Source organism: Trachemys scripta, chromosome 8, assembly GCF_013100865.1.
Source record: "Trachemys scripta elegans isolate TJP31775 chromosome 8, CAS_Tse_1.0, whole genome shotgun sequence".
NCBI lineage: Eukaryota > Metazoa > Chordata > Testudines > Emydidae > Trachemys > Trachemys scripta.
Window position 1 is genome coordinate 70,932,534 of NC_048305.1, and position 15,387 is coordinate 70,947,920.

Genomic DNA, 15,387 nt, shown 5'->3' on the forward strand with positions numbered 1-15,387 from the left:
ATGAAAGATGTAATCTTGTCTCCTCTATCGCCTGGATTAAGGATACAAATCCTACCACAAACTTTTGAAATCCTCATGCAGTATCATTGTTCTGTCATTTGTGTCTACTTAATGTGGCCACTGAATGGAAGCAGTGTCTGCAGCTGAGTTGTCATGTAAGAGCATACAGTGCGAGTCATTGTCAGTATGGGATCATAGAATATCAGGATTGGAAGGGACCTCAGGAGGTCATCTAGTCAAACCCCCTGCTCAAAGCAGGACCAATCCCCAGAAAGACTTTTGCCCCAGATCTCTAAATGGCCCCCTCAATGATTGAACTCACAACCCTGGGTTTAGCAGGCTAATGCTCAAACCACTGAGCTATACCTCCCCCAAACAGGTCCATCTCAGCATCATCCCCCAAATGAAGGCAGTTGTTCCACCACAGTTTTGAATCCCACTCTTAGCAATAAAGGGACATACCACCTCAGTTGTACCTCTGCCACTGAGATCTGACAATTCAGTCTGGCCTAAGTGTGAAAGGGGATTAGTGTGAAACTCTGGATTTGTGAGTCTTGCCCTGAGTCGGATAACAAAACAAACTACTTTATCATAACTGACTGTCTGTCTCTCTCCCCTAATCTCCAAATGTATTCCCTTGTACATAAAACAGGCACCACCTTGCTCATTTGCACCTTCATTGAGAGTGGAAAGTGGGGTACATCCCCCCAGCTTATGAAGAAGATATTGATATGAATTTCTTACTGATCTCATGAGAGACTTTCCTGCAGAGGAAAGGCAGAGGGAGAAAATCCATGTTCACCCTTATAGGATCTTTTAACTCTAGCCCCAATTCTCTTCCCTTAAATGTCAGGAACATAAACCAAATTCTAATCTTCTCCACTCCCAAACTGCCCAAAGGTGGGAACCCAGGATCAGAGCATGTGGTGGTGGGTGGTATTGGGGGTGGAAAGGACTTTTAGGGTATGTCTACACTGCAGCAAGAAGCATGCCTCACAGTCTGGGTAGACAGATTCATGGTAGTGCTCAAAAAAAAATTGCAGTGTAGATATTGTGGCTCAGGCAGCTGCTCAAGCTAGTGACCCAAGCCCAGACAACCAGGCAGAGGCGGATTAAGAGTTTGTGGGTCCCTCGGCCAGAGTGAGTGATTGCTCCCCTCCCTACCCCCTTCGCCTGCAGTTCTGCCCCTTCTGCTTGTGGCCCTGCCCACAGCCCCACCCTGTTCTGCCCCTTCCCCTGCCCCTTTCCCTACCCCAGGCCTGCACAACTCGTAAAGCGGCAGGGGCCATATTACTCCAAAGAAAACAGCTGAGGGGCAAAACGCCCCTGGCCCCACCAAAACGCGCCCAGCCCCCTGAAACATAACCCCCCCAGCACTGCCTGCCCCGTGAAAATGCACTGCCCAGCCCCCTGAAACACCCCCCTCCCCCTCCAAGTGCCGCCCGCCTTGCGGAAACAAACCCTCCTTACCCAGCGCCGCCCCGCTGAAACAGTGGTATTGAACCTTGGTAATATGTTATAGCAGGCCCCTAAGGTAGCATAATTAAGGTAAAAGAAAAATGTCTTTTTGCTAGAAGTAGAATGAGATCTTCCCCCCACTTTGTAATCAGTTGCCCTGTTGAATGAATTAGGTGTGAATGAGGAAGGCATGGAAGGCAGGCACCTCCAGACAGCTGCAACCCTTGGAGAGGGGATGGGAGCCAGACCAGATCAGTAGAACAGGTCAGCCACCGACTCGTAGCTTGCCTCCTCAGCCCCCCTTCCTCACCCACTGCCGCGGGCCATACAGTGAGCCCACGTGGGCCGCATGTTGTGCAGGCCTGCCCTACCCCATTCCACACACGGTCTGCCCCATTCTGCCCCCCACACTGCAGCTCTCCAATCTTTCTCCTTTCTGTCCCCCTGAGGCCCCAAGACGGGAGCAGCTCTGTGTCCCACCCCCTTACCCTGGCCCCTGGCCACAGCGGGAAGCAAGAGCTCCCCCAGCCCTGAGGCTGTAGCAGGGAGTTAGAGCTCCTCCAGTCCTGGGGCCATAGTAGGATTGCCAGCTCTCCAGGATTGACCTGGAGTCTCCAGGAATTAAAGATTAATATTTAATTAAAGGTTGTCGTGAAGAAACCTCCAGGAATATATCCAACCAGAAGTGGCAACCCTAGGCCATAGGCGTAGTTTGACTGCTATATTTGGGTGAGGGGACATGCATGCACGCTGAAGCCAGTCCCCTTGGTTCCCTGGTTCTCTCCACCCGCCTACAGTGGTACCTGGGTGGGATGGGGAGGCCACAGAACAGCGTAATGGGGGAGCCCCATCTGCTGCTGGCAACCATTCCAGCACCAGCTGCTGCTGCGGTTGCCTCCCTACTGGGGCTGCTGCTGCCCAGGGAATGCCTCCTGCTTCCCTGCCCATTCCTGTATCCCCTTCTCTTCCCAATCCCCTACCTCTTTCTCTCCCCTTCTCTTCTCCTCACTTTCTCTTGCTTTCCCCTCCTACCCCAGCACTGATGGTGGTAGAGGAAACAGGCAATAAAACCTAGGAGACAGTGTCCAGCTGCCACGGCAGGACCTGGAGCGCAGGGGGAAAAGCTGCTCTGTCCTGCTCCCTGGGAGCCCCCCCAATTCCAGGGTCCCCCATTGTCCCAGTGACTGATCTGCCATTGCAACCAAGTGTTGGGTGGGCTTGCGAGCCCAAGGTGCAATGTCTGTGCTGCTATTTGTAGCATGTTAACTCGAGCCAATTTAGTGCAAGTCTGTCTACTGAGGATGGAGGCTCACTCCCACCTGCAGTGTAGACATACCCCAAGAGCAGTACTGGCTGAAGACTCCAGTTTAGAGCCAGAGTAATTGTTAAATTGGTTTAGGTGGTTCCTTTTCTCATTCTCCTCTTCTAAATACTCTCTGTATTGTCTCTAAATCATGTGTTATGCCTTCATTTAGCACTGCTATCCTAGTCGTCATTATTATTTCAATCTTGGTAACTAGCATTGACTTCAGTTCTTAAGATGCAACTGCTCATTTGTCTCCTCAAAATTAACATATTACTGTGAAGAAAACTTCCATATTTGGATCATTTAGCAAGCTTCCCACTTAGGGAACCAACATTTTCACAGTTCATGGTCTGTAAAGAGAGACTGCTGTACTTTCACTTTCAAGATCTGTTTATATTCCTTTGTAGCCTCAGACATGGCAAAAAGACCCACCATAATGTTGCAGAATTAAATGTTTGTGCTTAAATTTAATTTAACTCACATTTTGAATATCTTTCATTTTGTTTCTTCACAAAATAAAGGGCAATCCATCCTTAATTTATATGTATTACTAAAGCAGTATGCAACAAGTGACCTCCTTTCAAGCTGTAACTAGCCTTTGGAGGAAAATGCTTGTCATCCTGTTCAAACCATTCTTTTTTCTTTACACTTTAATAATTCTGTCTCCAACTAGAAAGGATAACTTTTATTCTAAATATAGAATTACATAATCTGTGCTAACTGAATGCTTTCTATGTGGGGATTTATTCAGATTGTGTAGATAAGAGTCAGTCGGATGGTCTAGTAATAATGTACCGTATATCCTAAAGTTAGGGACTACATATGTCTTAACCAGACTTGAATATACCAGAAAGTAGTAGTAGGGGTCCCTGAACATCATACATCCTCCTACATACATGATACAGCTCAAAATTGAAGGGACATGCCTGTTGCTAGACTTACTAAAGTAGTAAGGAAGAATACGTTCTCATTTCATTGTCCCTACTGTTACCCTGATATTCTCTAAATGGGTTAGTGTTGTGTAACTGTCAATTACTTTTTGCATTGTAAATGCGTTTTAAGAAAAACAAAGATGGGAAGGGCTCTTCCACTTGTTCATTCTCATGCCATCCCTTCCCACGTTTGATACCTTTACAAGTAATATTTCTAAATAATAGATTATAAGCTCTCCCAAGCAAGAGCCATTTGTACTGGCACACAGTTGGACGTTGTAAAAATAATTTTAAAAATATTAAAACTTTCATTGGTCATTATCTATTTATAAATACTTATTTGCAAAACAAGCCAATTAATAAACCATATTACTGAAAAGTGATTTTTAGAGGAAGGAGTCGTGGATACTACTGGGCATGAAACTGCTTAACCTAACAACAAAATGGAAAGAAATTGCACTGCAAAAATGTTAGCAGATCTAACTCCACAATGTTGGAAATTCAAATCTGAGCCAGAAATCTCAAATTTGAAAACAAGGCTGCAAAGATTCCCCCCCTCCCCAATAATGCGTCATAACATGGAAAGCTAAATATTCTAAACAGGAATAAACAAATATTCTAAATATGTTAGCTCTGTTTGTCACTGCATCAGTAACTTTCCATTCAGTGCCATCTTGAGGATGTGCATTGTGATTCTTAGTACAATATTGAGCCTGTAAAACAGATTAGAACTGTGGAAAACTTAGGTCTCCATAGAAACCATTGAAAATAAGTTAAAAGGTAAATATGATTTTGAAAATGAACTGTTCTAAGGTTAGTTACCTGATAACTTAGTAGTTTCACAGCTTTCTAGACCAACTATAAAAATACTTTTTAATGGAGAAAATCTTTTTTTTTTTTTATTTTCCCCAATGGTTTTTAGTCGGATGTGGATTTTCAGAGGTTTAGTCTACCCTGGAAACTTTGGACATGGCAGATTCCTACCAGGTTATATTTTGTTATATTTTAGGCACTTTAAAAAAAGGCATGTTTTCCCCCAGATATAGTGATTAAGAATAGTTTTGTAAAGTTCCTTGCTTTTTAACTAATATTTTAACCTGCTGTACTCAGGACTTTTTAATTTTTTTTTTTTTTTTTTTTTTTTTGGTAAGGGGGAGGGATAGTTCTGTATTGCACCTTACCCAGCATTCTCTTCCCCCATCTTGGCCCCCTTCCCACAAGTTCCTCCAGTCCCAGCAGTGGGCCGGCCCTTAGGACAGGTTCTGGAGGGATTAAGGTGTTTTATTTCCCACCACCACCACCACCACCTTCTCCCTGATACATGCTATAGCAGGGGTAGGCAACCTATGGCACGTGCGCCGAAGGCGGCACACGAGCTGATTTTCAGTGGCACTCACACTGCCTGGGTCCTGGCCACCAGTCTGAGGGGCCCTGCATTTTAATTTAATTTTAAATGAAGCTTCTTAAACATTTTTAAAACCTTATTTATTTTACATACAACAATAGTTTAGTTATATATTATAGACTTATAGAAAGAGACCTTCTAAAAACGTTAAAATGTATTACTGGCACGCGAAACCTTAAATTAGAGTGAATAAATGAAGACTTGGCACACCACATCTGAAAGGTTGCCGACCCCTGTGCTACAGGATTATTTGCTGCTCTAGCTGGCCTTTGCGGAGCAGCTTCCCCTCTGTTACCATAATGGTGTTAAAAGGAACTACTCAGTACTGGTACAGAGCAACATAGTAGAGGCCCAAATGTAGAGAGCAGCCTCTATGCTTGTTGGAATGAAGTACTCCTTGCAAATCTTAAGCATCTATATCGATAAACTAGGCAAATACAACTTAGATGGGGCTACTATAAGGTGGGTACATAACTGGCTGGATAAACGTACTCAGAGAGTAGTTATTAATGGTTCCCAATCCTGCTGGAAAGGTATAACGAGTGGGGTTCCGCAGGGGTCTGTTTTGGGACCGGCTCTGTTCAATATCTTCATCAACGACTTAGATATTGGCATAGAAAGTAGGCTTTTTAAATTTGCAGATGATACCAAACTTGGAGGGATTGCAACTGCTTTGGAGGATAGGATCAAAATTCAAAACGATCTGGACAGATTGGAGAAATGGTTTGAGGTAAACAGGATGAAGTTTGCATTTGTCTTTATTAAAGTGCTCCACTTAGGAAGGAACAATCAGTTTCACACATACAGAATGGGAAGAGACTGTCTAGGAAGGAGGATGGCAGAAAGAGATCTTAGTGGACCACAAGCTAAATATGAGTCAACAGTGTGATGGTATTGCAAAAAAAAGCAAACGTGATTCTGGGATGCATTAACAGGTGTGTTGTCAGCAAGACACGAGAAGTCATTCTTCCGCTCTACTCTGCGCTGGTTAGGCCTCAGCTGGAGTACTGTGTCCAGTTCTGGGCACCACATTTCAAGAAAGATGTGGAGAAATTGGAGAGGGTCCAGAGAAGAGCAACAAGAATGATTAAAGGTCTAGAGAGCATGACCTATGAAGGAAGGCTGAAAGAATTGGGTTTGTTTGGTTTGGAAAAAAAGAAGACAGAGGGACATGATAGCAGTTTTCAGGTATCTAAAAGGGTGTCATAAGGAGGTGGGAGAAAACTTGTTCATCTTAGCCTCTAAGGATAGAACAAGAAGCAATGGGCTTAAACTGCAGCAAGGGAGGTTTAGGTTGGACATTAGGAAAAAGTTCCTAACTGTCAGGGTGGTTAAACATTGGAATAAACTGCGTAGGGAGGTTGTGGAATCTCCATCTCTGGAGATATTTAAGAGTAGGTTAGATAAATGTCTATCAGGGATGGTCTAGACAGTATTTGGTCCTGCCATGAGGGCAAGGGACTGGACTCGGTGACTTCTCGAGGTCCCTTCCAATCCTAGAGTCTATGAATCCCCTATTACCAGAAGACTGAATTAAGAGAGATGGAGAGTAAAACAGTGAACTCCCACCACAGAAACTCATGTAAAGGAATCTGGAGTAGGCAGGGTATCAAGCGCCTCTGCAGAGCTCCTGCCAGAGTGCTGAAGACCTACGTAGGGCAGTGTGTGCTCCTTGCTGAGCAAGCATGCAGATGACCTCCAATCCAGACTGTGATTCTCTGATCCGGGACTTTCTAAAATTGCTGTTCCAATAGTTAACGCTGAATTCAAATCTACATGCAAGTGTTGCAGCAAGTGAAGTACACTACCCCGATATAACGCTGTCCTTGGGAGCCAAAAAATCTTACCACATTATAGGTGAAACCGCATTATATCGAACTTGCTTTGATCCGCCAGAGTGCGCAGCCCTCCCACCCTCCCCCGAGCACTGCTTTACCACGTTATATCCGAATTCGTGTTATATCGGGTCGCGTTATATCTGGGTAGAGGTGTATTTTAAAATGTGCCAGTGGGAAGAACCCTGGAAAATTTCCATGCAATGTGGTACAATTGGTAGTCTCTGCTCATATGAGTGCCTGTCCCAAGCTATCCTTTTCACCAGTCCTAACTAATACTTTCTGATTGCCACCATATGCTGCTAGGGCTTGCATGTGCACAGGATACAGTTATTCTCTTAGAAAAATAATTTGGTAATTTAACATTCCTTTGGCTGGTTGATGCTGTAAAACTTTGATCGCTGATGTGCAGATAACAACTTGGTCTATTACATCAGTGTGACTGTAAACCAAAAAATTGCCCCCTTTATTATGGAATATTTTCATATGCACACTAGTTACTCTTCTGGTTTAAAAAACAAACATAGCTTCTAAAATAGTGAGATACATTGGTTCTCATAGATTAGTTGAGTAACTTTCATGTTGAAAAAAAGTTTAATTTTAAGGAGTATAAAAGCATCCTTTGACCTACATAGTTCATCACAGAGTGAATTTTTATAGTTATGTATTAAACTTGTGCATGTGTTTCCATACCACACTTTCATTTTTCCTACTCTGAATTATTCTGGTTAGCAACTAAGTGCTGATGGGTAAATTTTTGGTGTAATGATTAATAAAATGAGTAGTTTTGACCCATTGTATATAATATATTTCATAGAAAATTGGCTGCTATAACTGCCCTTGAATCCAAAAATATTAATTTTTCTATTAAAACCAGCATTCAGAGTTTTTTTTTTATTTTTATTATTATTTTTTTTTTGTATTAACAGTGATGTTTGGCACCCAGTCAATGTACAGCAATAGCTTTCCCTTGCAGCATAAGTGCTCTAGCTTTTTGACATTTTAGTACCTCTTCTTTTCCAGAAGTGATTTCTCTTCACTAGTAGCTCTTATTCTTCTCCTGCACACAAGCATAGCATATCCGTTGGCAAATAAATTGAGTGCCAGATACGTTTTGCTGGGGGATATATACTGCTAGTCTAGTAGCATACCTCACAGCCTAGCAATCCCCACACACACTGGAAACTACGCTATCCTAGGCAGAGTAATATAGCAATATACTTTCAAATAAAGGAGCTGTTCATTTTCTTCTGTTAACTCTTTCTGGTTGGTTGGTTGATATATTCCAGAGGATTAAATCCTGGCTCCACTGGCAAGGCTGCATTAGCTTCAGTCAGGCCAGGATTTCACCCCAGTGTCTCTTATACTTGCAGAATTCTAATTCTTAATATGTTCATTGACAGTTGGGAAAAATGTAGCAATCAATCTAAGTTGGCAGGCTGTGGAAAGTGATAGTTATGTACACTGCCGATTCCAGGGAATGGAGCCAGTGATGAAGGTCAACAATGAAACCACAGCTTGTGTTATCCTGCTGTCTGTGGACAGGATGTCTGGGGCTGCATTAACAGACGGGTAAACTGTCCTCTCTCCTGCTGGGTTTGATAGTTACCAACATGCGCATCTAATCCAATATGTGCTAACAAATGTCATCTGAAACTAAGGGACTTATCCTCTTCCCATACCACCAATATACTATTTATTTAAATTCTGTTTCAGAAAGATTATTTTTTTGAGGCAGAACTGCAACCCAATTCCTGACTTGCAGGAACCTGATTATCTGCTCCAGTAAGGTAATACAGTGTAATTAGCAATGCCAAACTTGCTTGTAGGATTCTCTTACGATGAGAGTGCCTAAAATTGAATGTGCTACTGTTTCAGGGGAAAACTCCTGCCCATCCTTATACTGATCACAAAAGGTTTATTGTTTCTGATAAACTCATGTAGCCTAACACATGACATGTCTGTACAGTTAATTGAGAGGCTTTGTTTTATTTCTGTCCTGATGCTAGATTATTAAGTGTAAAATGAGACCTGACCAACACTGGATTAAATTCTAGGATTGGGATTCCAGTGGTAATTATTTTTTTGCCCTGGCTCGGTACAAAAAAGCCTAATTTACATGAGTTGCCCTAAATTTAAATAAAAATAAAGTAACCACTGTGACGGCTTGGATCACAGAAACCCTCTTGGGAGCTGCCACCCGATGTGCCAAGACTACTTCTGCCCCTGTCTTCCCTGCCAGCTCAGGTCTCCAGCATCCTGTCTTGTTGAGCCAGACACACCCATCTGCTCCAACAAAGACCCAGGGTCTGAATTACTTGCCCCAAAACTGCAGGTTTACCTGAAAGCAGCTAACAGAAGTGTTCCTGTCTTTAACACTCAGATGCCCAACTCCCAATGGGCTCTAAACCCAAATAAATCCATTTTACCCTGTATAAAGCTTATACAGGGTAAACTCATAAATTGTTTGCCCTCTATAACACTGATAGAGAGAGATGCACAGTTGTTTGCTCCCCCCAGCTATTAATAAGTAAAAAGTGATTTTGTTAAATACAGAAAGTAGGATTTAAGTGGTTCCAAATAGTAAAAGCCAGAACAAAGTAAGTCACCAAGCAATAGGGTGACTAGACAGCAAGTGTGAAAAATCAGGACAGGAGGTGGGGGGTAATAGGTGCCTATACAAGACAAAGCCCCAAATATCGGGACTGTCCCCATAAAATCGGGACATCTGGTCACCCTACCAAGCAAAATAAAATAAAATGCGCAAATCTATGTCTAATCAAACTGAATATAGATAAGATCCTCGCCAGTTCCAGAATGCTCCCTTTTACAGACTAATCTCCTTTTAGCCTGGGTCCAGCAATCACTCACACCCCTTGCACCCTGTCCTTTGTCCCAGTTTCTTTCAAGTATCTTGGGGGAGTGGAGAGGCTCCCTCTTTAGCCAGCTGAAGACAAAATGGAAGGGTCTCCCAGGGGTTTAAACAGACTTCGTCTTGTGGGTAGAGACCCCCTCCTCACTCCTATGCGAAGTCCAGCTCCAAGATGGAGTTTAGGAGTCACCTGGGCAAGTCACATGTCCATGCATGACTCTCAGTTTTTACAGGTAGCATCCATTGTTTACATACTACCTTGAGTGTCCTCAAGTAAACTCTTATGTGGATTGGAGCATTCCAAGATCCATTGTCCTTTAACTGTTTCTTGATTAGGTACTTAATTTCAACATTCCTTTCTCCAGGAACTGACCAAATGCTCTACTAAGGTTATTTAGAAATCAAGTCAGTACACAGCCAACATTCATAACTTCGAATACAAAAATGATACATGCATACAAATAGGATTAATACATTCAGTAGGTCATAGCCTTTGAGATATGTTACATGGCATATGTAGCATAAAACACATTCTAAGCATATTTCCATAAAGCCTTATGGGAGGTACTGTCATAACCACCCTGAAGGGTGGGGAGGAACTGCATAATGGTGAAGTGATTGGATAATAACTCACTGCTAAGCATGGTCAGATATTTGTCAATACTAACATTATGTTGAACTGTAATGGTCTCATCCCTAACTTGAAAATATAAATGATTTCTTAGTCCTGCTTTGTAGCCTTGAGAAATAACTTGCTCTTAATCTTAGCAGTCAGCTCAATAGCCTGACCTGCTGTTTACTTCCTAAGTGGGGGCTAGCAGGCAGTCCCTCACTCCTCTCACAACTGTAGGTCTGGATTTTTCCTGCTTCAAGCAACGCATATCCCCAAATTGCACTAAAGCTACTTTGCAAAATTCTCAGGAAAACTTACCAGCCTCTGCAAAGATGTGTTCAGAAGCTACTGATAAAGTAGATATTGTGGGCCGGGGGAAGATGCTTTACTGATTTCCTTTTCTCCTCTGAAAACCTTCTAGAATGTGCAGCTGTGAATTTCCTTCATAGGTGGTTTGTGGCTAGCATGTCATTATCTGGCATGTTCCTGTGCAAGGTCCCAGGCATGGAAAGCTTTATCCATCAAACAAATAATTATTTAGGAAGCTGGGAGAGTGAAAACCGAGGTCAAAGCCAGACTGTTTTGCAATCTTAAACACAGCATTCACTCAGTATTTATTAGCTTCAAACCTTTCTGAAGCAGCAGCAGTATGCATTTCTGTTGTGGTCAAGAAGAAAAATAACCAAACCTTATACCTGTAAAACTCCTAAAAGTTGGTTTTCTTCAAGTAGTGTCCCTATGTGTGCTCCACTTCAGATGCCCATGCTTCTCTCACACCTTGGATCAAAGATTTCTAGCTAGCAGTGCCAATTCACCCCACACATGCACCCCATACCTCCCCATGGCAGACACCAAGGCTATATAGCAGGGGTGGGCAAACTTTGTGGCCTGAGGGCCACATCTGGGAATAGAAATTGTATGGAGGGCCATGAATGCTCACAAAATTGGGGTTGGGTTGGGGATGCGGGGTCTTGGTGGTGGGGCCAGAAATGAGGAGTTCAGGGTGCGGGAGGGGGCTCCGGGCTGGGGCGGGGGGTTGGGGTGCGGCAAGTGGTGCAGGCTCTGGCTGGAGGTGTTGGCTCTGGGGTGGGGCTGGGGATGAGAGGTGTGGGGTGCAAGAGGGTGCTCTGGGCTAGGATCAAGGGGCTTGGAGGGCGGGAGGGGGATCAGGGCTGGGGTGGGGAGTTGGGGCATGGAGAGAGGCTCGGGTGCAGGTTCTGAGCAGCACTTACCTCAAGCGGCTCATGGAAGCAGCAGCATGTCCTTTCCCCGGCTCCTAGGCAGAGGTATGGTCAGGTGGCTCTGCATGCTGCCCCGTCCACAGGCACCCCTGCTGCAGCTCCCATTGGAGCGTGTAGGAGCCAGAGCGGGGCCATGGTGCAGCCCATGACCCCGCACCCCGGCTGGAGCCCTGGAGCGGGGCCTTGCCGCAGTTTCTAGGAGCCACGGGGTGTTGCCTCCGACCCTGCGCCCCGGCTGGAGCGGGGCAAGCCCCAGACCCTGCCTCCTGGCGCGAGTTTGCCGGCCATACTTTGCCCACCCCTGCTTTATTGGGATGTGTGGGCGCACCATCCTCCGTTCCTTCTGTGCTGCCTTGGCCCAAGACAGAATACAGGTGTATCTGCCAAAAGCATACTCTGCTTTTCTCTTGATCTCGTTTTCTGTCAAAGTTAGTTGGCTTAGGGTTGTTAGAGTTTATATGAGAGTGAGAGAGTTTATATGAGGTGAGAGAACAGTCTTCCCTCTCTTTTCCCTCAGGAGCTTGGTTCGGCAGGGTATGCCTGGTTCACCAGGTTTCAGTGCTACCTCTCTTGCCAGGAGGCTATACTGGCGAGTGACGGACACTCCAAGTGTGTCCATTTTCTGGGGGAGTCCCACATCTCTCAGAAATGCTCATTTTCTTCAACTGCTTGATCATGTTCGTTCCATTATAGGTGTGTATGCTCGCCCTATGCACCGGTGCCGGAAGTTTTTCCCATAGTGGTATCCATAGGGGACCAGCTCTGGTGCTCTCTGGAGTGGCATGCATATGCACTGGTGTAAGAGGCGCCTCCCTCCCTCCCCCACACACCTCAGTTCCTCCTAACGTCCGTTTGCCTCAGCAGGCTCACTCCTCTCAACTGTGGCTGGTTGTGAACTGTTTTTATATAGTTGTTAAAAACTTTGATAGTTTTATAGTCCCCTTAGTGTAGAGTTAGCGATAGTTTGTTAGTCCCAAACAGGACTTAGCGTAGGGACGGGGCATGCCCCGGTCCCCAGGTTTCAAATCTTGTGACTGTTGCAAGAAACCTATGCCAGTCAGGAATCCTCATAGAAGCTGCCTGAAGTATTCAGAAAAAAACCATGATAGCGACAAGTGTCTCATCTGCAAGAGCTTCAGACTGCGGACCAAAATGGAGCAGAACATTCGTCTCCAAGCGCTCCTTATGGAGTTGGCCCTCACACCGGCCTCAAACGACCAGATCAAACTCTGCTCCTAGCACCACAGCCTCAGTACTGGCTAAAAAGCAAGAAAGAAGGGCCAGGAGGGGACAGTTTCCTACATTCCGTAAAGGGAAGGAGAGAGCTAGAGGCGAGCAAAGACCCATGTGGGGCAGCTTTTCTCCTCCAAGGCCCGCCCGCCCAACACCCTGGGGAGTGGCAGAGGCACTTGGCACCTGGCAGTGCCATCCATGCTCCCTGCCAGTGCTGCCAATGCCAGCCATGGAGGTGCCCTGTTTGAGGAATAAACCTGCCTTGGGACCCTTTCAATGGTCCCCATCAGTGCGACACTGCTCCTCGTCGCAGGAGGAGCGCCCTGTCAGCGGTCGCCTGAACAGTGTCAGCAGTCCCCGAATGCAGGCTGGTTTGCCTGCAGAGTTCCTGGCGTCAGTCCCCAGATTCCAGGCAGCGTTCCTCAGGCTCTAGGTGTCCATTACCAGCGGTCTGGTGCAGACCCGCTGCGCCACGGCACCAGGGCACCCAAGTCTCTCTCCCAGCTCACAGCACCACTCCGGAGGGTCAAGACGCCAGTCCCTGAAGCCCCGTTGCTGGATCACTAGTACGGTTCACCACAGGTGCATCGACGGTCTCCAACACGTTGGTCTTCTCGCTCCCGTTTCTGCTCCTGCTCTACGGAACGGCACTGCTCGTAAGGCGTAGATCATCGGGATACTGTCGCCGATCTGCCAAATGCTGCTGCCGGTCACTGGGATTGCGGCACCAAGAGCCATTGCCCTGTACAGGTCCTCAATGGAGGTCCGCAGCCAGAGCCGACAGGATCGAGGTAGACAGGTGGCCTTGGCACCGTCCTGGTCCCCCAGACAAGTCTCCCCCTCCTCCGGCTCTGATAGCGAGGAGGAGACCCTGCCTGCGGGACAGGGCCACCCATCAGGGGCATCATGGCCCCAGGGCCAGTGGCCAGCCCCCTAGCAACTCTGGAACCCTTGGGGATTTCCCCCACCCATTACAGGGGCATAGGTCGGTCTCAGGGGCATCCGACAGACGATCGGTGACAGACAATTGGCAGCAGTCTCCCATTGCCCCCTCACGTGGATATGGAGTCAGAGCAGGTTCCCCAGGGCCAGCCAACCTCAGCTGAGGCTCCCATAGCAGCAGTGGCAGAGTTTGCAGACCCGCCTATACCTGCCGCCTGATCATTTATCCATCTACCAGTATTTTTTCCAAAAACTCATAGTTCCAGCAGGAATCCTATTTCCCTATGCTGGGCGTTAGAAAGGCCTTAGCTTTCTACCTGGATAGCAATAAATGGCTTAGGAGATCTCCTAGATGATTCGTGGATAGATCTGACAGGGCTCCCATTTCTACTAATGCATTTAGACAGTCTTTATTGGGTTGTATCTGTACCTTTATGAGTCTGCAGGTTCTCAGGCCCCCCAGGGTGCAAGTGCATTCAACTTGACATCTACTGCATTTTTGAAGAGTGTCCCAGTATCTGAGATCTCTTCTGTGAGGCACTGGTGAAGTTGGGAGCATCCTGTTCAATAACCTATGCTGGTGAAGGCATAGGAAAGAAATGGGTCAATCTGAATGGAGATCTGTTCGTGGATTTTCTAATCGGAGGTTAAATCATAGGAATAGTTTACTCTTTGATTTTGATTTTAGTTTTGTATTGAGTCTTCCTTGGTGTGCCTCTAGATTGCAATAATCTATAAACAATATTTCTGTTTACTTGTAACTTTTGTTGAAGCGAATTTCTGTTTAGGTACATCCTATTAGGTCTACATAATAATGGGTGAGGGAATAAATTACATGCTAATTAAAATGACAAATACAGATTACAGTATTACAATGTCAGAAGAAATACATCGTACAATTTGATGATATTTTTTTTTCCATGACTACTTTGCGGTTGAATCCAGTGGCTGTTTTCTAATGACTGGTTGCATTTTTTTTTTCCAGGTAATTTACTTAAAGAAAACACCAGAAGAAGCATACAGAGCACTTTTATCTGGATCTAATCCACCATATCTTCCATTTAGGTATGTCTGCAAATAAAATATTACTTGGTCGAAATTTTTTACTTTAGAACTTGATTTTCTTGAGGCATTTTCAAAGTCATGAATGTGTGATGTAAAAATCTTATGGTTATAAAATGATTACTTCCCAAGAAATTCTTCTTTGACTTTTGGAGAAAACATTTGCTCCCAGATAGAATAAGTCCATATGGATTGAGAACCGTGTTTAAGACACATTTCCATCTGAGAAAATCACTGCTGATCAGCCACTAATTAAGGCTGACAACATTGTAGCTCAAAATTAATTTATTAGAAAGATTATAACTTGCTGATAAATTTTTTTCCATGTCATACACTGAATTTTACAAGTAACAGAAGCCATCTCAATCAGTTTCTTCCAGTGCGGCCTGTATAGCTAGACTTATGAATTATGTTAATTTTATACAAGTGTATATTGTCCCCATTTTAAAGGGGACATTTGAGGCTCAGAGTTAATGACTGGGTGTTTT

At 45.0% G+C, this 15,387-nt stretch overlaps 1 protein-coding gene across 3 annotated transcripts in view; it reads left to right on the plus strand.

Moving 5' to 3' along the window:
- Positions 1-15,387, plus strand: part of CDC14A (cell division cycle 14A) — a 137,022-nt gene that overhangs the window by 37,470 nt on the left and 84,165 nt on the right. For all 3 annotated transcript variants that reach the window (XM_034778450.1, XM_034778451.1, XM_034778449.1), the window contains exon 5: positions 14,823-14,902. In XM_034778450.1, the coding sequence (XP_034634341.1) occupies positions 14,823-14,902 (80 nt within the window). The remainder of the gene's footprint in view (positions 1-14,822; positions 14,903-15,387) is intronic.